Source organism: Meleagris gallopavo, chromosome 2, assembly GCF_905368555.1.
Source record: "Meleagris gallopavo chromosome 2, MGAL_WU_HG_1.1, whole genome shotgun sequence".
NCBI classification, from domain to species: Eukaryota; Metazoa; Chordata; class Aves; order Galliformes; family Phasianidae; genus Meleagris; species Meleagris gallopavo.
In genome coordinates, this window is record NC_139405.1 from 35,357,454 (window position 1) to 35,384,309 (window position 26,856).

The 26,856-nt window shown below is 36.7% G+C and overlaps 1 protein-coding gene across 1 annotated transcript in view; it reads left to right on the plus strand.

Moving 5' to 3' along the window:
- RGS7 (regulator of G protein signaling 7) overlaps positions 1-26,856 on the plus strand; it is a 227,026-nt gene that overhangs the window by 140,807 nt on the left and 59,363 nt on the right. Inside the window, exons 4-5 of the mRNA XM_085219651.1 lie at positions 7,994-8,100; positions 17,584-17,635. Of these exons, the coding sequence (XP_085075777.1) occupies positions 7,994-8,100; positions 17,584-17,635 (159 nt within the window). The remainder of the gene's footprint in view (positions 1-7,993; positions 8,101-17,583; positions 17,636-26,856) is intronic.

The following is a 26,856-nucleotide window of genomic DNA, read 5'->3' on the forward strand; positions in this document are numbered from 1 at the left end:
GAATCAAAGCTCAAACTAAAAAGTTGTCACTTCAGAGGAAATGCCAGTGGGAAAAAGAGGGAGGTAGTACTTCAAAGGAGTCTGGATTTCATTTTCTATCTTTCCAATTTTAGGAGATGAGAGATATCAGTCATAATAGTAATAATCGTGAACTCTGTGATTTTGGCAAAATTGAGAATATAAAAACTCAAGAGTAGTACTAGTGAAATTAGAAGAAATATTTTTTACATGCTGACATGGGTCATTGGCAAGAGAGCTAAATTCCCCCACTAGAAGGACTGATTGCTAGTGTGATATACATAGGCACGTAAAAAAAAATTCAGAAGGTGACAAAGAAACTAACAGCAAATTTAAATAGATTCAAGCTACTCTCCATCACGGTGTGCTGAATGAACTGATTATCTAGTGGCCAACTGACACTGTATGCTATTTTCCCTGATATTCGGTTTACATAATGCTTGCAGCTTAGATGAATTTCTTCCACCTTGTGTAACTATCTGCTCTCAGTGCACCAAACAAACACACCAATCCTTTCAGATGTGGGGTTTCAGCATTGCTCAGTTTCAGAACCTCACTCCCTATTTGTCTGCCTCATGAGACTTCAAATTGTAACTGCCTTTTGTAGGGGGCCATCTTTTCCTTTCAATTGGTCTGTCATAATGACATGACTTCTGTTGACCTTGTCTGAGTAAAATCCTACCAGGGTTATGTCAGATATAGTCTCAATTCACCCACATCCTGTTAGCATAAGAGGCAAGACTGGTGGTGTTCCCAAATACCCATTTGCTGGATATTTTTGTGAATAAAGTAGTTATTTCACACCTGTGTATATATACATATATACATATATATATATATATATATACACATCCCTGTCTCTGAGATAGGTGCATGCGATCTCATGATATAGATCATCAGACTGTCAAGGTGATTGCTACCTGTCCTTGGGCAGGTGAGGATTCATGGCAGATCTCTGATAGACTTTCCTCCTTACCTGTTGAGTGATATTCCTACTGATGCCACTGTCTAGCACATGGCACAAGAAAAATCCTCCCTACGTGCTGTGGTGATACATAAAGAAGTTTGTGATGAGTATCTTGCAATTAAGCATGAATCTCATTTTAAGTGTGTTTGAGTAAATAGTACCTCTTCCTTCACTGTCTTTTCTGCTTCTCTGTGAAATGACTCTCAGTGACTACTGCTCCTTTTGCAATTCCATCCTTCATATGGGTCAAAAGAGAACAGTTTAGAGTCATGTGGGCGTTCAATAACTTTTCTAGCTCTTTTATTTTCCCCTTTTTAAATGCCAAAGTCAGGCCCAGAGAGGGAGGCTCTCCTACGCTTTGTGTGAGCATCAGAAGTGGGTTTTATTTTATTGCCTTAAGTTAATTCTTACAGCCTGTTTTCACACTGGCAATGAAGTGACAGCAGGAGTGAGGTGAGAGTAAGTGATAACGTCTTGGCATTCGGCACTTAAAACGAATGTGTGCTTGTGAAGTTCTGAGTCATTAATTCTTTTTCCAGGTATCCATGTGGCATGCACTTGAGCACAGTGATGGATTTTAGATTAGAGAAAAAGCCCCAAATAACAAACACTTTATTGTGGAGGGAGGAAAGGGAGGCTGCCTTTTTTTTTTTGACATGGCAATAATGAAAAGTGAATGACATACATGCAAATTTGGGGTTTTTACTGTTACTTTTATCATATAACAATCTTAAGATCATAAAATGCCCCCAAATGATGTTCCTTTTAGGAATTTTTTCTCTAGGACTTGCATGGAAGTTGCATGGAAGAACATAAAACAGGCTCTGAAAAATGACATTTTAAAGTGGAACAGAATTTCCTTTGTCCCTCAGAGAATACTGCAATCTACTTCAGGTGTGATGAGATTGAAATTACAGTGGTGTGATATTGTAAAGTGTTTTATGGAATTAAGATTAAACACAAATATAGAGACTACATCACCTAAAACCCTGAGATGCATAAGAAAAAGCAGAATCCAGACTTCTCACTGAAATCATACACTTTGAGAGGTTTCAAAGCAGAAAAACAAGTTTATTCCAAAGAAAAACAAATAATCCATCCACTTTAGTCCTCCCCTGTGAATGTTATCATAAGAAACAACTTCTTCCATGCATATTACCACAGCCTGCAATTTAAGATGAACAATCACTCAATCCATACAATAGCTTGTACAGTAAGGAGAAAACCGAACCATGTTTGAAAATAAAATAAAATGAAAACTCAACAATCAGGGTGTATTTTCATTTTTCAGACTTCATCAGGTTTGTGTTGTCCCAAAGTGCTGTAATAGCCTGATTCTCTCTTATAACAAAGTACATTAGAAGGTGACTAGCATTTAATCCATCAAAATCACTCTCCTTGTAATCCATATGTAATCCATAGCGGATGGCAGGGCAGTGTTATTTCTCCCAAATGTGATTGCTAATCAATGTACAGTTGTTGTTCACTTCACCCACACAGCTAAATAAAGTTCTACAGCAGAGGGAAACATGACATTTTAAACTTCTCGGCTTTTAGCCCAGCAATAGCATACACATTAAGAGTCAAAATTCCACCCACAGCAATATTTTGAATTCATATAAAAATATTTCATATCCTGTTGAAATGAATTGGGCTGATAAAGACCAATTTTTGTCTTTCTGTTATATATTCTTAACTTAGAACTTCTGCAGTATAATGCCCTTTTTCAACCACAAAAAAATTAAGAGTGATTTTAGTGATTTTGGTTTTTGAACATGACTTTCTACTTACTTGTACTGTCACTGCTAGGAAGTTATGCCTGGAACCTTAATTCATATAACTGATCATCTCCAAAACAAGCAGTCAAGAAGAGAGGAAGCTGAAATCTCCTGTGTTCTGTACCAGTTATACCTCTGTGAGATTTGCTTCTTTCAAATGTTTGTGTGCATCTCTGCTGCAATTGACTTATACCTTCTCAATGATGCTGTCTGGGTGAAATTGATAATGTAGTCTCATATGTATTGCATATTCTTACGCATAGTGACTAAATACCTGGAAATACTTGTTATGTACATATCACATTGCATGTTTGTGTACAGTTGCCACGTAAGAAGTTTTTTATTGGTTTTAATCCATGTTCCTCCTATTCTTGGATTTTTTATTCTGAATATACACAAGTAATTAAACTTCTTAAGTGGTAACTTTATAAAAGTATTTTTTCAGATTTCTTTTTTCTTTTTTCTAATGCACTTCACAATGTTTTTAATGTTCCTAATCTCCCTCTGCCATTCTTCCAGATAAAAGATGTTTTTTTAGGTCAAAATCCCCTAACTCCACTTGCAGGAATACCTGGGGACTAATGAAGCTGTCTGAACTGAACTTCTAGGTATTTAGGCATGTAAGACTAGTCTACTGCTGGCTACATTCTCCTCTTCAAGCTCATTTTTTGTTTCATGGTTTTGTTTCCTGAATCCTACAATTGTACTTCATTTGGATTTTCAGTTTGATTTTAGCAAAATCAGATGTATATCTAAGAATTCCTTTTGTTGCTTGAAAATAAGAATCCTTTCATTCTATGTGGAAATTACATTGCTGTCCTGCAGAGAAGAGCAGTGTTGGTCTTGAGTCAGTCTGATGTGAGGCAGGGTTGCAGATTTCTGGACATTATTCACCATTTACAATTTTGTGAACATTTTTCACCTAGTTGATCTGTATTTGATTTATGTGTTATTCAGTCTCTGTATAAATCAAAAATGCTTTGGTTATGCAGTTGCGTCATTGTCAGATAATATCAATGGAGAGGATTTTAGATTACCAAGTGAATGGATCTGTTAATGTCTTTATTATACAATACACTTATTTTTTTTCTTTCTTTTTTTTTCTTTTTTCTTTTAATAGAACAGGTACTCCTCACCTGTGTGAGCTACAGAGGACCTTAGGTTGTTATTAAAAGGATATATTTTTTTCATTTATATTTATGCAGTGCTGGAATAAATTTCTGGATTGATAGTCATACAAATTTAAATTAATTGTCTATTAGTTGAAGGAAAATACAGGGAAGTTTACGTGTCCCTATTACCTCATAATGGCTCTGCAGAGAGAAATCTTAACACTGAGTCAGTGTAGATTCATCCTAATTGAATAAGGTACTTGAGGTGAGAGTATAACATTTTTAGTCTCCATGCATAGCTGAAGATGAGACATAGGCTGCTATGGGGAACAATTCAGATCTCAGTTGACCTTAATTGCTTTAATTGCCTAGAGAAAACCATCACAGTCTTTTCTGTTTCTCTGTAGAGGGCCAGTAGTGACTGTACACTTGGGTACACAGTAAGTTTCTCAGTAGTAAGTTAGAGAAGTATCAACTCTTACTCCTACCGTAACCAGCCTTCCCAGGATTATTGGCTGCTCTGGCAGCTTTCAAATAATTTATTCTCCAGCTGTCCACATCCCTGTTTTCCACTCTTTGTTTCACTTTTGCTTCATCCACTTAAGAGTCACAGAACTGTAATATGTTTCAGGTTGAGAGGGAACTGAAGAGGGCTCTAGTCCAAGGCTGTGCTCTAATTAGCATAAATATAAGATCAAGCAGGCTGTCCAGGACTTTAGCTCCTTCAGTCTTGTAACTTGCCGAGGACCCAGACTATATGGGCAGCCTCTTCTGCTGCTTAGCTGCTCTCAGCGTGAAAACGTTCTCCATATGTCAAGTCAGAACCTGACTTAGTTTATGACCACTGTCTCTCTTAATTTATATTCTTTTCGTTTGTCATGCACCTTTATAAAAATCATGGCTCTGTTATTTGGTAATCTCTTCTAAGTAACTGGAAGACTTTTGCTAGGCACACCCAAAATCTTCTCTTTTTCAGTTTGAGCAAGCCCAGCTCCTCCAGCTTCTCCTCACAGGGCAGCGATCTGTTCTCCAGCCAACTCAGTGACCCTCCACTGGACTCAGCCAGGTTCACTTGTGTCTTTCTTGTATTGGAGTGGATGTGGTATTCACAGCTGGGCATGGTAGCCCAGATGTGCTCTAACGGTTGCTGGGTAAATGATAATAATGTGATCTCTCTGTGTTCTTGAAAAATATTACAATTAAGAAACCAAGAAAAGCATGAAGCAAATCTGGAACATATTTAGTTTCTTTTATATCTGAAGGGAATGCATTCTCATCTGCGTCAAGAGTTCTGTGGTAAGCCCTGTCACCCTTAATCTAAGAAATCTTTCCCTGAAAACGTCAGCACATTTTTTGCTTTTGTTTTTTTTACTCTTATTCCACAAAGATTCATAATGCCTGGAAAAAAACCTTCTTAAACTTGCAGAGTGAAGAACAAAGAAAAGATTAATAAAATTTTTTTAAAAAAGTAAAGTAAACCAAAATGAAAAGAAAATCAGCAACTGACTCACTGCAGAAGGTTCTTCTCAAAGTATCTTATCCAAAGGATAATATAATTCTGTAGCTTTAGGTAGATGAATAACAACAATACTTGGGGTTAAGCTAATTAGGATAAAATTAATGCGTGGGTTTGCACATCCCAAGTGCTGGGAGAGATGCAACTGCATTCTTTTGTTGAATTTTCTTGTAGGCTTTTAATTTGGAAAAGACTTGTTAAGAGTTTTGCAGCATTTTATAGCAGATTAGGGAATTCACTGCCAAAGAGAGGGTGCTGGATTTTCTTAGATAAGGGCTCTGCCAGAGGAGCAGGAACCAGAGATCACAGACTGTGGAAAACACAGAGATCACAAGGATTGTTGGGTACCAAATAAGCCCTTCTAGGGTTGTGTGCTCTCAATAAACTACCGTCCAGACCCCTTTCATTCTTCTTACACATGCTTGCTGGCTTTGGGATAGCTTAAGAACATACCACTCTGCCTCCTGTATCTTCTATACCAATGAATATCCTTAGGTAAGCAAATAGGTGAAAGAGGGAATTTTCTGGAATGTTGATGAAATATCGATGAAAAAGTATGTCTGTGTTTCATCCTTATGTTCAAAGTGATAAAGCTGAAACATAAATGATTCTATCATCCTCATAAAAAACACAAGTCTGAAGACTCAGGTTTTTTTTCTGCACAATAATACTGTGCCTGAAACCTCTTTATGCTTGTATGGAACTGCTGAATCATGGCCTGAACCTCTGATTGACCACCTGAGGTGAGCAATGAGTCAGCCCTGGGAGCACAGGTGAAGATAATTCACTTGTGCTACTGGAAAGGGTGGAGCCTGGCTCCACCTTTCCTAGACCCATTTAAGAGCTGACTACCAATGGGGAAGGATCTCTTTTGGAGATTGCTCCTCTAGGAATTTTCTTAGTGTAGTCCAGGGTAAGGGTAAGCTTTCTATCCATTCTTCTTTGGTGTGATAACCTGTTTAGCCTAGCTTCCTGTTTATGTCTTAATTATAATGTCTGTATATTCATTGATTATATAATGCTGAAGTCACATTTTAGATTTTAAAAAAAAAAATCTTCCTTTATTAGATCACACTACTTCTGTTCTTCTTCTGTCGTTTTCATCCTCCTCTTTCCCAGTTTCCCTTTATTCCCAAGTTCTCCTGTATGGCTTTTGTATTGATTTGTTTCCTTTTAACATTGCTGGTGTTGTGCTGCTGCACTGCTGTCCTTTCTGTCACTCCCTCCCATATCTGATGGCTTTCTGATTGAGCTCAGAAACCCTTTTAATCTTCTCCAAGCTTCATCTTTTAAAATTAATATGCTTCAGTGGTTGTGCACTTGTATGCTAGGAAACAATATAGCAGCAGAAACTGCTGTGCGCAGTTATTTTAGGGACGTGCACTAGAGTCATTATATTGTTGTTAAAGAGTATACTGAAGACTAGGATTTAAATACAGTATCGAGAGAATGACTCTAACTAATGACTGCCTCTTCCTACAGTATGATGTTATCGTGAACCAAATATTAACAGTAATGAAAGAGACTTCAGAGATTGATAATGGTCAGTGGTTTACTGAAAATACAAGCACGAATATAATTGTGCCTGTTAGGTATGATGGTTTTATTCACTAAAGAGAATGGAGTTCAGCCCAGTTCTGGGCTCTCTTGTACCAAACAGCTGTGGACATACTGGAGAGAGTCCAAAGAAGGGCCACAAAGATGAAGGGCTTGAGCATCTCTCTTATAAGGTAAGTCTGAGAGACTTGAGACTGTTCAGCCTGAAGAAGGCTCAGTAGGATCTTTCTGATGTCTATAAATGCCTGAAGAGGGATGTGAAAGAAGATGGAACCACATTCTTTCTACTAGTACCCAACTACCAGGAAAAAAGGCAATTGACACACTGGAACACATGAAGTTCAATCTGAACATCAGGATGTACTCAGGATGCACTTGTTTATTGTGTGGATGGCTGAGCACTGACACAGATTCTCCAGAGAGGCTGTGGAGTGTTGTCCTTGGAGATCTCAAAACCTGCTGAATACAGTCCTGGACAACCTGCTCTAGATGGTTCTATTTGAACAGAGGGGTTAGATTAGATGACCTCCCCCTTCTATCCTTAATTAGTCTGTGATTCTGTGATCCTTTATTATTTTTCCAATATTGAGAGATTTTTTTTTAAGAAAATTTCTGTTTTTTACTACTTTTCTGGTAAAGCTAGTGAGGAATATATCATATAGTTGGAGTCAACTATTTTAATGTTGTGTAATCTGAAACTTCTGAAGAGGAAAATGAGGCAAAGCTATCAAGATAAAAGTGATTGCTGTTTTCACCTTTGGATCAAGTATGTGAATGTCACAGTAGCCACCCACTAATGCTGATGTGAAATTACAGCTACAAAATGGGATGTCTAATAGCCAGTGATTAAGGAAAGTAAAGACTTTTTTTGTTGTTGTTGTATCATTCCATCACCAAGAGAAAAAAAAAAAGAGAAGTCTTTTGTGGTGCCAGGACCTGGAGTAAGAGTAAGTGGCTATCTGCAGGAAATAGAAAACTGAATTGCTTAAAATAAGTTATCTAACTTCTAAAATGTTTTTTTTATCTTGTTTTGATATTCAAACAGTGGAAGCTCTACATTTGGGAACACTGATGGCAGCACATGGTTATTTTTTTCCAATCTCAGACCATGTTCTAACACTAAAGGATGATGGCACATTTTATCGATTCCAGGTAAGTGTTTTTGAGATGTTCTTGACTTGTACAAAGGGAGGCCTCGTGTTAAAGACCTCACACTAAGATTTATAGTAAATTTTAACAATACTTTCTCTCTTATGTAACCTAGTAAATGGTAGCAATTCCTCTTAAAGTTAAAAATAATAGAAGGATTTAATTTAGAAAATGAAGACAATATCTTGTACTAAAATGATAATGACCTTTTTAACCTGTAGATTTAGTAAGTGTGGTAATGAAAACTGTAGAAGTATTCGGAAAATGTAGTAAAGGAAATGAAATTATCTTATAGACTATGACTTCTAAAATTGTCTTAATTTAGAGGGGAAGTTTTTTTCTTATTAAGCCTGTAGAAGAGATCTGATTAAAAATGAAGTGTAATGTAGGTAGTCTTTCTTATTTGATGATTTCCATATAGAATGAAAGAATCATAGAATTAAAATCCTTAGAGTTGGAAGGGACTTTCAGAGATCATCTTGTCCAAATCCCGTGCAATGAATGGACATGCAGAAGTAAATCAGGTTGCCCAGAGCTAGATCCAGCCTTGCCTCGGAAGTCTCCAGAGACAAGCATCAATTGCATCACTGGGCAACCTGTTCTAGTGCCTCATCACCCTCACTGTAAAAGTGTTTTTCCTTATATCCAACCTAAATCTACTCTCTTTGAGCTTGAAGCCATTTCCCCTTGTTCTATAACATCAGACCTTGCAAAAGTGTCTGTTCTCTTCTTTGCTGTAGCTCCCCTTTTAGATACTGAAAGGCCACTATCAGGTTACCTCAGAGCCTTCTCTTCTGCAGGCTGTAGAGCCCCAGCTATCTCAGCTTGTCTTTGTAGGAGAGAGTGTTCCTTCCCTTTGATAATTTTTGTGGTCCTCACTCCAACAAGTCAATGTCTCTCCTGTACTGAGAACTCCACATCTGGATGCAGTACACAAGTTGAGGCCTCACCACTGCAGAGTAGATGGGGAAAATCACCTCTCTTGACTTGCTGGCCATGCATCTTTTAATGCAGCTCAGGATACAGTTGGCTTTGTGAGCTGTGAGGACACACTGCTGGATCACATCCAGCTTCCCATTCACTAGTACTCCCAGGTCTTTTTTGGCAGGACTGTGTTCTGTTCAGTTCTTTCTTCCCCCAGCTTGTGTCAGTAGAGAGGGTTGCCTTGACCCAGGTGCAAGATCTTACTCTTGGATATGTTGAACCTCATGAGGTTCACCTGCGTCCACTGCTCAAACCTGTCTAGGCCCCTCTGGATGGCATCCCATCCCTATAGTGTGTTGACTGCACCCCGGAGCTTGCTGTCATTAGCAAACTTGCTGAAGCTGCACTCAACCCCTCTGTCAGTGTCACTGAAGAAGATATTAAAGAGTATTTGTCTCAGCACTGACCCCTGTGGGACAGCACATGTGTAAATGAGAGGGATGGCATATGGGTAAAGGGGTTTACTGCTGAAGGAAAGGGGTTGATGTGGTTGTGGAGTAAGCAAAAAGTGGAAAGAAATCATGAAATAGATAAGGCTTCAGTTTCTGGGTCTTCCCATAAGCAGTGGTCAGGAGGATGAAGTATCTGATAATTTTCTTTTGCAAAGAATAGGATAAATAGGGGTGCTGAGCATTGACTTCTGTATTGCTACTAGCGTACTACTGTTTCAAACATGAGAAAACATCACCTCTGCTGGCATGATATTTCTTTTGAGGGAAAGTGTAGGTGAATATTAGTTGCACTGTGAACAGCTGAGAGTACTGCAGGTAGCCTTTTACAAACTTTTCTCAGAGAGGTCTACAGCCTACATATGTGGACATGAAAGTTTAGTTAAGTTTAGATGGTAAAATGACATCAATTGATTTATATAAATTAAGGATTTAACACCTATTTGACGTGTATGAAATAAGTTTTTTCCTCAAATGATACTTGTATATAATTGCAGTACTTTGGCAGTTTTCTGTTCTGTGTCACCCGTTGCATTGCTATTACCATGCTAACAATGTTAGAACAATTTAATTTTATATATAGCACAAGGGAAATCTATAGTGGTGTCAAACTGTTAACTGGACTTGTACCAGCCAGATTTGTCATTAAAATTCGACATTCCTTACAAAACGAGGCTAGCATAAAATCTACTTCTGAGGCAGTTAAGTTGGAAGATGAAGATAACATATTCTATAGAGAAAATAACTATAAATGTGTGAATGCTGCACTGGAATAGCTGTTTAAGTGCTTCAGAAACAGAACCCCCTTAGTCTTGGACAGGGTTCACAAATTTCTAGGTTTTAAATAGAAAGAAAACAGTGCACCTTCTAGCACTGAAACGTTCATAAGCCATTCCTGCAGAGAAACCTTTGCCTACAATAAAAAGACCTGACCTACAAAAAACAGGCTAGCTATAACAGTGTTCCCCTCTCACTTCATTTTTCATGTTCCAAAGGATGATGCTTTCACTCCTAACAGTAAAATTACTTCCAGTTTGTTTTAAACAAGTTACTGTTGTATAGAAGAAGCTAAAAGCAGTAGCAATTGTGCTTCATTTGCACAAATGCCCTTCTACAGACAAAATTATGCTTTTTCAGTTATTACTCTTGCAACTAAGATGGCTGTAAAACTGTAGTTTTATCTGCTCTTTTAAACAGTGTGGCTTTAGAAATAAACAATCATTCCTAATCATTCTTTGACTGACTTTGTTTTAATTGGGTCAGTTCCTGCTATAGCAATTTAACTCAAAGGGGATAGATCTAAATATTATTTACCTTACTTGGAGAGAGGTGAGTTTTTGTCTCAACAAAGCAAAGTGGAAGCTTAGGTTTAGTGATACTTTTTGAACCATTCTGAACATAAGGCATACTGCTTTTGCATGTTATTTAAAGCTGGGGCCAAAGAAGGAATTGAATATCTACTACCTACCTTCCTGCACTCAAAGGGTAATATGTAAGAGGGGTTTAAATAAGAAATGTAAGGTGCACCTTGGAAAGATCTTCTAAGGACCAGGCATTACTCACTAAGTGCATTTCATCAGTATCCATGTAGCTGATAATATGGCTGACCCTGGTGAGGAATGCTTGATTTAACCTTTCAGCTGCTATGCTTCTGTAATTGCTTCCCGGGGAAATAATGTTGATTTATTTTACAAATTACATACTCAGTATAGTGTCTTTCAACATTCATAATGAAAGTAGTGTTTTTTAATACTTTTTGTTTTTAAACCAACTCCTGGAATATTGAGGCTTTTGATAATCGCACGGTTTTTTTAAGAGATTGAATTTTCAGAGATGAAGTTTAGGTTCTGTTATTTTATGACTTTTAAGTTGGGAGGCATACATAGGTGAGAACAAATGTGGGAATGGAAAATTTCTTGTTGTGAAAGCTTGATTCTGGTGAAGATAGCAGCAAAATTCATTCTTTTGGCAAGATGGTTTCATCTGTGATGTCTTCTGTTCTACCACTGTAACACTCTATTGATGAATACATTTACCTCTCCAACCTTGTTTTTCCCATATCTGTAGTGGAAATTATATATAGCAGTCACTGTTGAGATCTTTTAATATCTGTTGCAAAATGGTGTTACTGCCAACATCACTGAGTCACCCTGCTCAGCTAACCACCTCAGGACTCAGTCCTAATCTGGCCTCTATCTATTTAAGGTATGTCTGAATATCTCAGCTCTCTAGATATTGTCCACTGTCTTGCTGGATCATCTGTGCCTTGAGAGAAGCATTTTATTGGAAGCCAGGTTTTGCAATAAAAAAGCAGGTTGTCTTATCCAGACTTGACAGATTTTGTTTAGAAATTGCAAGTGCAAGAACTAATTCATTGTCTCTTCAGTTCATATGCAGCATATGCAGGTGCAGTTGAGATTTCAAAGAGGGAAAAATCATTTCAAGACCATTCGTCTGTTCTATCAGTGCCCTTTTGTCTTTGTTTAAATCTGCTCAGGCACACTCTTACATTCTGTGATTCTTTGAGAAAAATCTTCTTATCCAGTGATAGAACACTGGAACAGGCTGCCCAGAGAGGTTGTGGAGTCTCCTCTGGAGATACTCAGAATCTGCCTGGGTGCTTTTCTCTGTAACCGACTGTAGAGAACCTGCATTAGCAGGGAAGTTAGACAAGATGACCTCATGAGGTCTATTCCAAGCCCTACGATTCTGTGATTTTGTAATATACGAAGGAAGGCTTATGGGTGATTTGAATATTCCTCCCGTGTTCCAGTGAATTTTAAAAAAATGTCATGGAGTGGAGCAGCTTCAGAAACAATTGTTTTTACTACTATTAGCAATGGTAGCTGAAAGATGCTTAATGGCTTCTTTCTGCAGTAATACAGTTTTAATGCATAGATTAATCATGCTCTATAAAGGCTGACAGGCAACACTGATTTTCACAAGTGGCTGTTTCATTATTTCACATATTATTGATTAATTTAACAGTAAAGCCAAAACAGATCTATTTGTTTTATCACAGGATGTCTCACCATGCATAACAGCCACTTCTAACAAATTGTTTAGTGTGGAATAGGCGCTATGTTATGAGATTTTGTTTCATGTGACTTTATTAAAAGGAGGATTATGGATTTCTGTGGTTAATATTGGCTTATAATATAAGTCTATACTTCAAGAGAAACAGTGCTTTTCTGAGTGCAAAACCAGTGCTCTGCCAATGGTCACGAAGAATCTTATGACAGCCTGTTCTGTTCCGAGTGCTTAAATGATTCCACGGTAGCACATTGTGCTTGGTAAGCCTCTTTTATCTAGCTGCTGACTGGTTTCTTATTCAAATTGCAGATAAAGTTAAACAAAGTGCCTTATCAGTGCATACTGATAAAAACTGGCAGCATTGTTTCTGCCTGTGCTGATAAACATACTTGACTTTCTCCAAACTGTTCTACCACCCACCTTCCTTCCGGCTATAAGTGGGATGTCATGGCAAAATGACAAATGTTCCCTCTTTAATATTTGTTCATGACGAACTGCTTCACATTTCCTGCTGAGGAAAAGTAAAATTCCATCAGGTTTTCTATATTTCACAAAGAAAGCTAGTTGATATTTTATATTTTTGCCTTTGAAAATGATCTTGTTGAGTTACAATATTTTATACCACATCTGAAAGCCTCCTGGGGAAGGTATTTGCCTATGCAGAGTTTCTAGATCTTGAGACAAGGTACGCTGGTTGTATAATGCTTGTATTATAGGATTATGTGGTACTTAATGAATGTTGTAATAATACTGCAATATGCTCTGAATATAATTTGTAAGAAATAGTTAAACCAATCTTTGTTAGCATTCCCCAGGTATAGATAAGTTCATTTATGTGGGCAGAGTCTCCTTGCATGGCTGTGGGGCTGTTTTAGTAGATCAGAGGAGAGCTGCCAGCTGTCGTCTTGCACACTCTTCCTCTTCTCATTCCTGACCTCATTCCTAGAGACCAGAGATCTTTCTATTGATCTTGTCTTATTTCCTAATCTTTCTTTGAATAAGGTAAAAGCATTGTCACATAGTCTTCATAGATAAACTCTCCAGCAAATTCTTCTATGGGGATATTAGATATCTGGACTGTGAAGCTGTGTAGAGATAGAGACTTTTGGAACAGAAGAGAGAAGATGTGAATTCAGCTCTTATGTTATAGAAGTGGAGGAAAGCAGCCATGTGTTATGTGCATAAACTGAAAAACATAGACATCTCGATGTTTATTTGTTTGTTTTTAGAAAAACTGGGGTTTTGAATCGCCATAGAACCATAGAATGGTGGGGGTTGGAAGAAATACTAAAAATATCTAGTTCCGAATCCCCTGCCACAGGCAAACTTGCCATCCACTAGTTCTGGCTGCCCAAGATCCTTATCCAACCTGGCCTTGAATACTTCCAGGAATGGACTGTGCACAGCTTCTCTGGGTAACCTGTTCTACTGCCTCACCACCCTCTGAGTACAAAAAAAAAATTCCAACTAACACCCAAATCGAAATCTCCCTTCTTTTAGTTTGGAGCCATTCCCTCTTGTCTTGTTGCTGTCAGACCGTGAATCTCTGTCCTTGAGACCCTCAGTCTCCATCTTTGTGCTGGCAGAAGCCTGTGTGGCACTGGGGCTGAGGAGTATAGCTGGAGAGCTATGCTGAGGATAATCCCCTGTGGAGCAGAGACTGCAAGGACCTACCTGGTGCATCAGGCATCCAGCCTGAAAAGGGCTCACTGACACCCATTCACATGAAAGCAGAATGTGTTATTCTAATTACTGAATTGTACTATTCTGGAAGTCTTGTGATAAGGTATCTCTTTGGATATTTTCTCAGCTAGCTTTTCTTCTATTATGACCATTTTTCAAGAAGCATTCCAGTTTATCCCATTGTGCATGACAGATAAAAAGGTAGTAGTTTAAGACCAGAACTTCATGGTTGATAATACAAAACAGTTAAGCAAGAAAACGTTGCATACATCTTTGGGAAAATGTCAGTCATTTCAACTATATACAAGTTTATTGTTTTTTTCCACAGAAACACAATTATAAAAATTCTTTAATAGAATCTGATTTTATATCAAGTTTCATTACCAGTGTTTATGCTATTTTCAGTGTGGGTTTTGGATTTTCTTTCTAAGTTTTAATCTTGTCCTCTATTGTCACTTTTATGCCAGGCCTTAGGAGAACTTTTCTTGTCTTTACCTCCACCAGTGCCATTTCCTGCATTGATAATAATAGTTATCTATTCTTTGTTTTTTGATTTGTTTTCTATGAATATACATGCAGTTTACCTATGTGAAAACATGATTTTCCTTAAGCATTCTGTTATGTATTTTATTGGGCCTCAATCTGAGCTTTTCATTGTGTTTTTTTTTTCTCCTGTACTTTATCTTATCTTCATATCAAAATTAATTTGGAGCATATTCACGTGGCTGATTGTGAGGAGACTTGAACTTTGTTCCCACTAGGAGCCTGGTGGCTCGAGGCTAGCCCTGGCCACCTAGCAGTACCAGAGCTGTTGAACTGTGCTTCTCAGCAGGTCCAATTAAATGCATTCAAGCACCATGCAGACAAGGTCACGGCTTGCAGCTGGGAGGCTGCTTGTGCCTGCCTAGTTGAGAGCTGCAACAAGGAAAGCTCATACCTGCTTGTTATTCTCTGGCAGCAGAAAGCTTCTTGTCTTTCATAGCCACCTTCTATTGGAGGCTCAAACAAGGAATGTATTCCTGTGCTTACATGTACTGTTATGTGAAACCTTTCCCATGTTGCAGTATTTTCTTTGTGGTGAATTTTCTCTTTTGGCTTACAACACACTAATAAAATCTTTTATACGGATTTATTGTGTACTTTGCTAATTAAAGTGTATGTTCTGTTTTATCTTGTTTTTTTTTTTTTTATCTCCAGAGGGATGGTGGCATGGGAATGCTTAGACTCCTCCTTACTAGCATACATATTCTTATTTGGTTTTTGAATGATTTCTTTTTGTGTTTAGCTAGTTGGAGATTGCTGGTGTGATTTTTACTGGTCTGTCTCTGTGCTTTCTCTCTAAAGGTAATTGAACACTTAGTAAGGTCTCTTTCCATAACTGTGATCTCCCTTCCTCCTCTTCATCCCTCACTTAAGTTTTCCAAGGGACCTTCCATGCCTAAGATAATCTCTGCAAACAGACTTTCTTTGGCATTGGCTCGTGATGTCATGGGTTTGGATTAAAATCAGAAGACAGAATTTATTTTTCAAATATCATCAGTGTGGGAGGGTTGTTTATCTAATTTCTAAAGAGAAATCCAAAGTTTTTGAGAAGTTATGCAAGTATTTTCACAATCATAAGAATCTTTGCCTTTTTTACTACTGAAAAGGCTCTCTTGCTGTATCTTTTTCTAGCTTTTCTAGCCCTTCTGCAGCATAACTTGCTTCTGTTTCACAAACAATATCTGAACTCCAGCCAGTTTTAGCTCAGAACCTGTTTGAGTGGGTGAGGTTTCTACATATTTGATATTTCCCCTTGTTGGATTCTTCTTTTAAGTTTAGGTTGGACAAATGAAAGCAGATTTTATTCAGCTTTTCTTCTTAGGCATCTCTTAAAATGCACTTTGTGTCAAAGGAAGGGCTGCTCTCTTTCCTCAGGTCTGAAAACGTAAATAAAAGTAACTTTATGCATTATATGATTTAGATTATTTTTATACCTTTTCACTTCTCCAGCGTTTTCCGACTGCTGCTATTTATTGTTGAGGAGTTTACTTTCTATTTCCATCTGTACTTATATCTGTACTTATAGTGCTCACTTTTACTGGCACAATGAAGGAATTTCTTGTAGGAAGAATGACTTACTGCTTCTCCACTAGAGAGAGAGAAAAAAAACTGGCAAGAAACTTGTCTCAACCTTCAAAGTTAGTTTGTGATTTTATTTTTTTCATTCTTTAGCTCATTGTTATTACTTAGTAAAAAGCAAGTCTTAAATTGCAGTTATTAAAGTTGATAGGCCATTTTTACAGTGGAGAGATTTTTCACAATGTATGTTTAACCTGATAGTAGGTGTAAATGTGTCACCCTTCAGTCCTGTTGATTTTTGGATAAACATTAAAACAATTTTAAGATAAGTGGGCAGCAAGAGAAGTTTCCATTTGTGTAGCTGAGGGATCTTTGAGGAAAAAACAACAGGAAAAAAAGAGTGAAGCAAATAGTGAGCCCCAAGGAGGTATCTGTAGTTTGAAATACATCTGCTCATATTAGTCAACATATTCAGTTAAGTTAATACGATTTCTCAAATTATATATAATTCCTGTGGGCAGATATATAAAATTATGCGTTAAGTATAAATATCATAACCATTTACATTTTCACTAGAAAGTTAGGTTTTTAAAAATGAAGTTCTTGATGTGAAAAATCCCTATATTGTTTTATATTCTTCATTTGGTAGACAAGAAATGTTTTAGAAATGTACTTTGCAGTTCTTATTATCATAGCATTAAACTACTTATTGATCATTTTATTGGCTTTCTATTAAGAAATCATATTTTGAATGATGTTAAATAATTAGAAAAAAATAGACTTCCATAAATGAAAACAAATTTGATAACTCTGAAGACTGGATATGCTAATTAGCATTTTTTTAAGAAATGGCTTCTAGAAAACAGTATTGAATATTAACATACAATAAAGAAAACTCTCTACAATGAAGAATGGATTGTATCCAAAAGTATGTTCCATCTTTTCTGCTTCTAAAACCAATTTGTAGGTCATGTGATGAGTATGTTGCTAGGGAAGATGTAAAAGTACCTCACTATGTAACCTTTGTTTTTGTTCCCTTAACTTTAAAAATAAAAAGAACACGTTCTTCTTTTCCAATGCCATTCTGACACTAGTGCAATAAACAAGCATACAAAAGTAATTTTCTATTTTGATGCCTATTTCAAAATCATCAAGTTAATATTATAGTAGATCTGCCAAAAACGTAAATCAATTTTGAGAAACTGTATCGATCCAAGAACTGTATAATGCTTGCATTGTCTAACTTGAATTCCCTACTTTTTTCTTTTGTCTATAGACACCCTATTTTTGGCCTTCAAATTGTTGGGAGCCGGAAAACACAGACTATGGTCAGTGTGGAAATCTTTCCTTTTTATTTTGGGAATTATGTATTATATGAATGAACATATCATTGCAGTCTATCTTGTTTAATCATTCCACTGTTAAAAGCGTAATTAATGTCATGTAATTCCTGTGTAATACTTGCTGATATTGAAACAAATATGCTGTTACCCTTTTCAAAGTTTATTAAAGCAGAAATCAGATTTGGTGCTAATTTGAGGGGGGAGAAAAAAAATCCTCGAAGGGCAACCTATCTATTTTACAATTTACATTTTCTATTTCTGCCAGGAAGTGTAATCATTTGCAATGATAAAGTCTTAATGAAGCAAAACACATTTTATTGATAGTTCTGCAATAGCTATTCTCAGATTCAGACCCGAAGATGTAATGAGTTTAGGTCTCTTATTTTTGATATGTGACATGTAAAATTATTTGCTATAGTTCTAATATGAAGTGCATTAGAAAATTCCTTGTTTACTTCTCCATTTTTTGGTTTTCTATTCACACCTTGCATGCAACAATTACTGATGTGTACTTAGACTTGCCAAAAAATCCTTAGGCTAAGCTTTTCAAAAACTAGATTTAAATGTCTCTGTACAGCAAACAATAACCAACTTTTCCCTTAAAAAAAAAAATTGTCTGTGTAGTCTCCATTCCATTGCAGACTGTAAGTACTCACTTCATCTGAAGGCAAGGTCACTTATTAAGGGTACTAAGCACATACATGATGGCTTACCTTTTTTTTTAAAAAAAAAAAAAAAAAACAACTAAAATCTTTTGGAAATTTAGGCAGGTGTTCACTTGTAAGGCAAATTCAGTCTCAATGCTTGGGAGCTGAAAACTGTAGGGGTCATTGTAAGGGTATGTCCTGTTTTCAGCTGGGACAGAGCTGATTTTCTTCATTTTGTCTGGTATGATGTTGAGTTTTGGCTTTGTCCTGGTTTATCGGTATTCCATATTAGGAGAAAAATAACATTTATAACACACCAATGTTTTAGTTGTTGCTGAGCAGTGCTGTACAGAGCCAAAGGCATTTCAATTTCTCAGCTTTTTATGCTGTCCTGCCAGCAAAAAGACTGGAGGACACAAATTGCTGCACAGAATCAGGTCAGCTAACCTGAACTGACCAAAGAGACATTCCTCTGTGTACTGAGAGGGGCAGGAAAACCTATCTCATAAATACATGGCTGAGAGGCTGGTGCAATTGCAAACATTTTGTTTTTTTTCTCTTTTTACTGTGGGGTGGTTTACTTGGCCTGATGTCTGTTGATGGATCTCACCTGTCTCAAAGGGGAAACAGATCCTAGCTCTAGAACTGGCAGGGTTTATTAAGAGAGCTTTAAAGGGGTATAAAGGGGGGGGGTATGAAGGGGGAAGGGGATAAAACCAGGCCTCCTAGGGAGGAGTCTAGGGGAAAATTACAGGACTAGAGATGAAGCAAGCTGCTCAGCTGAAGTGCATCTACACCAATGTAAACAGGAGGAGCTGGAAGCCATTGTGCAGCATGCAAACTATGACTTAGTTGCCATTATGGAAACTACTGGAGTGCTGCAGTGGATGGCAACAAGCTCTTCAGAAGGGATAGGTAAGGAAGGAGGGGTGGTGACATGACTCTCCATGCTAGAGAGTGTTTTGATGTTGTTGAGCGTAGGACCAGGAATAATACGGTTGAATCTCTGTGAGTGAGGATCATGATGAGGACCAACAAAGTGGATATCTTGGTAGGGGTCTGTTATAGATCGCCTAACCAGGATGAAAAGCCACTGGGGATGAGGAAAAGGCTGAGGTTTTCAACACCTTCTTTACATCTGTCTTTAAAATTCATACTAGTTATCACCAGGGTACTCTACCTCCCTGACCTAAAGTCTTGGGTGAGGAGCAGAATAAACTCTCCACGATTCATAGTTTTTATTTCAAACTACCATTCTGTTTGTTAGATTGAACCTCAAGACAATGGATGGTTCCGATGGACACTTCTTGCTTTTCCAGAGCTCACAAAATTTGATTTCAAATACACTGCTACATAAAACAGTTTCAAACTGAGACTCTGAGCAGAGATGAGTACCTTCAAAGGAGAGTTCGAAAAATGTACCAGTTTTCTCATTCTATAGAATGAGAAAAATGTTAATCTTATAAAATACTGACATTTGAAGATTTCCTGCAAGTAGTTATCAAAGACTATGAAGGAAGGGTAGTTCATACCGTACCTGAGTGATTAGCCACTGCATATGAGGGAATTAATCACTGAAGGAGAAATACTTGATTTACTAGTTATTAAAATATTTTTTCTGTCCTTGAAAGTTATTTATTTTCCTCACAGGAGCCCTTCAGTATAGTCTCCTAATTTGTTAAAGATCAGAAAGTAATTTGCTGTAGTTTTAAGAGACATTGAGTTCTTCAGCTGTCGTGTGTACGACATTACTAGGGGAATTTTAATAAGCACATACTTAACACACCTGAACTCATGGTTAGTCTGAGGAGATTTCCTTTTATGTCCTTTAACCTAAATTGTAAGAAACTAACTTTCTAGATCCAGCTTATTACTGGACAGAGCAATGAATTATGTGTAGAAGTTGGTGAACAGAATCCTTATATAATCTGTGTAGTCTTTTTCATGTCAAAAATACAGAATTTAACTTGATCAAATTCTAACCCTCATTGAGCAGTAAGTCTACTAGCTTGAGAGCCCTCGAGATTCAATGTAAGACCATTACAATAATTACCAGTTGGTGAATTTAAGTTCTGTTGCAGTGGGGTGAAGGAAGGAAAAGCCCCAACCCTGCCATCTCATGAGACAAAGGTGCAAGCCTGTAAGAAATCTGCCCAGTGGTTGCACAGGATCTACCTATGGAACCTATGTATTGCCAGAAATGACTAAGGCTAGAGCATTAACAGGAAAGTAGTCTTTTAAGACTACTTTTCAATAACATTTTTATTGGTTTGCATCTTCTCAGACCCAGAAGTTAACCTTTGTTTTGTGACCTGAGGTTTTTTTTTCCCTGATGGCTTTCTGTAAATAGAGAGAAAAGATAAGGGGAGAACAGAATACAGCTATTTGGAGAAAGGATCACATCTCTGTTGTAAAGAAATGGTCATTAGAAGAATAAAGAAAACTCAAATAAATAATACTCCAAAACCCAAAGAAGGATAGAAATGATTTGATGATATTAAATTTCATCACAAACATGTTCCAACAAGGTTCTGCAGATTTTCATAGTAACTGTTACCTACTATAAAATAGATTTTTTCTATTGCAGTACTTAAATGCATTTTGTACTTGTCATGTATTGCAGTGCTGTGCATTGATTCTATTTTCATGGGTCTATCCTGAACAAACTTGAATTTCTGCATCCTAAAACGAATGACAGGAATTAGGTGTTTTTGAAACAAGAAAACAAACAAACAAAAATCTGCTTTGTGTAATCTTCCTTTATCAAAGAAAACAAAAAAGAAAATCACTTTCTATGGGACTGACCTAATTTTACAACTCTATTAAAGCACACTACAGATTTATTTTAATTGAACAACTATGCCCAACCCTTGATGTTTACTCACCTACAGCTGGACTGCTGTCCAGAATGTAAAATACAGCCAGAAAATAATTAATCTTTAACCAGAAATTAAATGAGTTAGAGCATGCGATAGTTTATTACTGGAACTAACTCAAAAATAAATATCCTTACTACTTTATAAAGTATGTTATCATCTCTGAAATAATATTGGTTGCCCCATATTAGCTTGTAAAATAAAAGATATTCATTAAAAAGAGATATATGAAGAAAAGGTGGAAAAAAAAAACAGTGTTCCAAAATTTCAAGAAACTTCAAGCTAGTTCTACTCATAAACAATAGTGCATTGCTGTGTCTCAGTGACAAAAACAAGGCTTGGATTAATATAACAAATACAAAAGTCGAAGTGTGCAGCCTTGGTTTTGATTTTAACTATTGCAGTAGTGACCATCATTCTCAGACCACTGCTTAGAGAACCTTACTATTCACAAATTGCAGAAAATCTTCTCTTGAAAATCATGCTGTAAGATATCTCAGGATAGATTTAAAAAAAAATACTTGCAATTTGAGTTAATTTGGATTCTTTTATTCCATCTGTCGAAGACACCAATTTTAATGCCATATGTCTTGGAGTCCACCCATGCAGGACATGTTGTTCTGTGCAGAATCTCACTGGTTTCAGTGGGATCTTATTAGTGAAAATAATTATGTACATCTCACATTTTTAGTATTTGAGTTTTTGTTTGCTTGTTGTTGAAAAAAACGGTGGTGTAGGTTAAGTCACTTTGCATTTCCTTTGGGCTGTCATATTCTTGAATTTGTTTGGTTTTATGACAAATAGAATTGGATTTCAGGTAAAAAAAAACTGTCTCTGAAAATGAATGGCTGAATGTGCTATCTTACCTACAATCGTCTTCATTTTTCCTACAATTTTTTTTTTTTGCTAAGATTTTTTTTTCCTGGCATATTAAAAACAGTTCACGTCATTAAGATATAATTAAAGATGGAAACTTAAGTATGTTTCATTTTTGAACTGGTGAAGACTGGTCATGTATGAAATTATTATTCTTTACACATTTGGCCTCATGGAATTAGTTTGATTCTCTTGGAGGTGTAGTGACTCACAGCTGTTGCACATTTGAGGGATTCAGTTCACTGAATGAGATACATAAGAAATAGAAGGGTCTTGGGGAAAAATCTACTCGCAAGCAAACGCAAACTGATTTTTATATTTGAGAATCTCAAGCCAAAGTCTAAGAAAACCCAGGAAAATATTTGTAGCAATACAAGAGTCATATAAGGATTTCAGACATATAAGATACAAAGGACAATTAGTAACTTTTAATCATTTTCTCTCTAATGTACTTTTGCTGAAGTTTAGTGTCAAAGGTATCTGACACATAAAGTCGTTCACTTACACTTGATTGTATATTAAAAAAAGATGTTCAAAGAGAGTCAGAAAATTTTGTAAGTGCCACAGTCACTTATGATGTAAAAGAAGTTTGAACTAATGCTAGAAGACAATAATCAATTGTATCTACACAGTTGCAAGAGGATCTGTTTCAGCCTTGTCATTGTTGTGTGTGCATTTTCCCCAGGTGAGTTAGAAATGGAGGAGTTTTGCAGTTTTGGTAGGTTATGGAGAACTGATACTGCAACATGAGTTTAAGAGCATATGACCATCTGTTTTATAAACTGCATTAAATAAGGCTATTTTCTATATATTCAAAGTGATTTCTGTTATGAAGAATAACAAATCTTGAAAATGTACTTATGTTTATTAGCCTTCCAGGTAAAGCCGTTCTATAAATGCAGCATTCTAGGAAATGAGAACACACAATAAAATGCCTTAATTAATTACTCCCTTTAAAATAGATATGCTATCTATTTAGATAAAAACAAGTGCTGCATGTAAACTTCTGTGGCAATTCCATAAATATTCATGATGGTCCTACCAGCTGAGTTACAGTAAAATACAGAAATCATTTTTTGTTATGTGAAAGCTTTTGTCTCATAGATATTGTTCTCCAGAATTTCTGTAAAATCAAGATTCTGTCCTGTTTAAATTTTCTTGATAATTCATATAACAAGTCAGACCATACAAAGCTTCCTTCCTAAAAGAAACTTTCTTACCAGGAAGAACTGAAAAAGACCTCTCTCTGTTCAGCATCTGCTGCTCCTTTCTGAACATGAGCCATGGCAACTGGCTCATCTGCCTGTCCTCTGCCAAGCTTGCAGCCACACATACACAAGTACATAGCATTCAAAAAATAATTGCTATCATGCATCATTTTTTTCACATCTTGAAATTTTTCACATAATTTTCTCTCTAGCATTTGTTGCCTACTTACTTTACATATAACTAGCTTCAAATCTCTATCTGAAATAATGATTTTCTTAGGAATTTTTTTTCTTATACATCTTTCTGCATTGTTTTGCATGGAATAACTGACAAGAAGGAGGACTGTACAGAAGAGGCATTATGTCCTTTCTTTGCCCGTATGCTCAGGAGGGATTCCCTTGGCAACAGCTTAGCAGTAAGCAATGTCGATTTGAGAAATATTAAGCTGTATTGCTTGCTTGAACTCTGCTGGAAAACTGCATGTGCTCAGCATCTCTGGAAATGAATCCATAAATATGAGTCAGTAGCTTGGGGCAAGCTGGTGGCAAAGTAGCATTTTTCTTATGTATAAATTGTCAGATATGAATAAAAATATCTTTGTTAAAATTTATGCCATGAGAATGAGGAAAAAATTATCAATATAGTGTAAATAGCTTGTGCACAGCTCTACAATTCGATAATCCTGAATCTTGATGCTCCATACCATTTTTTCAGCAGCTCATGTCAGCAAGAGTATGTCAGCAATGACTCCTGTAAACAATCCTCTTGGGTCTTTAATAGAAATCTCTATTGTAAGGATCTGCCTCAGGATATCTCAAAATTTCCTGGATTTCCAGGTGCAGTGAGAAACAGTGCCTTCCACTCATCTCAAGTAATTTACCAAATTGTTGTACTACTTGGTTGTCACTCCTTATGTGAGTGGCTCTTCACTGAGAAACTAGATACACAGAATTCGTTGACTAGGATCTTGGTGATGGGGCTAGGTGAGAGCTAAAATCTAATGAGCAGCATTGTCCCTCGAGAAAATATGGCTGGATCAGGTATTTGCTATGCATAAAATTTAATCTGAGTAGAACCTCATGAAATGTGCTTTAAGGAGAACTGCACTAGCAGAAAGATGGTCTAAGTAAACTACTTTTCCACTCTGGATTTTTCCAGTTATATTATACTTCAGAGCTACAAATTTCACTCATTAGGAACTATTTCTGTCATATAAGTGATGAAAAGAAAGTTTCCCTTAACAAGCATGTCCTGAATTTTGTTCTGAACCTTGCAATTCGGACACTGACAGGCCACTACAGTTAGGGCTCTGTAAGCAGGAGGCATTTCTTGAAAATGCTCTCCAATCCCCTCACCACTTCAGCGTTTTTCACTTGCCTGTTTTCTGTTTTTTGTTTTTTTTTTTTCTTCATGAATATGTAATTTATCTCTGTAATACATGTAACATGTGATGTGTGTTTGGTCAGGGCGTTTCTATTCATACTAAAGTAGGCAGCATTACTTTAACAGTGCTACTTTAAAAGCATTGATAATCTGCATCTAGGTCCCCTAAAAATAGAGATTCTGAGATTTATAAACATAACATAATTTTCAGAATTGCTTTCAAATCACCATGTTTACCACATTAAATATGTTTTTTTTTTTTTTTAATGTTTTGTTATTAATATCAAAGTTAGAGCTTTCAGGCTGTGACTACAAATGTCCTTTTTAGCTTTAACACTGTCAGCATTCTGCCAGGTGGGCACTAAGTAATTGCCATCTCTGCAGCTGAGTTTTGCATAGCAAATTCAAAGGAATTTAGGTGACTTGGGTGGCCTTTATTCTGTACTATTATTTGTCACTTTGCACAATTTTACCTGGCAACATAATCTGGAGAATTTTGTGTATAAAAAGATAGATTTGCTTTTTCTTGAACTCTCCCTAGTTCTTGAACTCCCTGGTATTTTTAAATTGGGTTTCTTTCTTGTCCTTGATTTATTTAAGAAATTTGTAATTAATTGGCTCTACTTTTCTAAATTTATAATCATACCAAATTCCTTAAATGTTATAGAAATGTTGTGACCACAGAGTAAAAGCTAGTGAATGGTAGGACTATTACAGAAATTTTGTTTTGGACCATTTGGAGATTTAGCACACATAAACTGTCACAGTCTTGCTTAATGTCACTAGCATTTACTGAAGGGTGCAGTACGTTTACTGATAAATGAGGCTGACCCATTTGTCCACCTAAAAGAAAATTATCTTTTTTTCCTATAATTAAGAGAAACTCAACAGCAGCCGCAAATACCAAAAATTATTTTTTTAGAGCAGATCTTAAAATGGCATAAATAACCCTATAAATACTGATGTTAAAAAAGAGTTGGTTTCATTATCTCTGTTCTGTATTTATGCTCTGTGTTTATTGTCCTGTAATTCTCCATCTGACGCAGATACTCACATACGGAGAACTTCTGTTTGCCCACAGGGCACTTTGAAACCCTTGGAGCTTACATTACTTTCTGTTTTCTTTGCACTTTAAATACTGACTAGACATGACTAGGCGCTGACTCTGAAATGAGAGTTTTGATTCAGAGAGGCTATAAATTTAATCTGGCTTCAGTGAAGAAAATGAAGTTCACAGAATGTTACACCCACCACCTAGGGGTGAATCAAGCTGTAACACTGTTGGCACTGGGACAGTTACGTAAGGGGTTTTAAGTTTGTGTACGTGGTGGTGGATGTGTAGGTGGCATTATCTGTGGTCTTCAGAGGTGTGGATATACTTCCATAGAATTCAGCTGAAGCTTTTTTTCTCTGCTCTGTGTAGATTTAGATCCCTTTTAGAAACAACCTTAAATTCCCAGCTTTAACTTCCAGTTGGAAGCTCTGTGTTTTGAGGTGTTTGTTTTGTTTCTGTCAGTATGTTTATTTAATACGATAGGCAGTCCAGCTTCTTGATTCTAGAATAAAATTATCACTGTGACCTATAGAAGTTTGTGTGCATTTTCAAGTGCAGTTGAGCAGGAAACAGAGGTAATTAACCATGAAAATATGTTATTTTGTATGTAACAATTAAAAAATTTGGAGGGGAGAAAAGTCTATGCACCCTCTCCAGTTTCTGGTTTTCACTTTCAACTCTCTAATTGTCTGGGTTTTGTGAATGTCTGAACAGAGTTTTCAAGAGCAAGTAGTCTTGCTTCACAGATAACACTGTTTTTTAATTCCAGTTTGTGGTTCAAATACCATTTATATAATGTAGGTCACTCCAAAAGTAATGCTTCCTATTTATTTCCATGGAAACTACAGCACATACATGGAACACAAAAATATTATTGGATAAAGCAAAATGTCAGCTATAAAATATTATTTTTGTTTATAATCGCCACCATTAGCTATACATTTTCTCCATCAATAAACAACAGCCTACATGCTGTGCTTGTAAAAATCTGTGCAGCCCTCCAGAATGTAGCTTGTTTTTCACAGCGCTGCTGCTGCTGAAACACACCACCCACTGCCTCACTGTGCTCTCACTCACTGTTTGGTGTCCAGAAACGTTCAGCAAGCATCAGTGAATGTCAGTAGGTGCCATTTTTTTTTCCCCAAATGGTGGAATTCAATC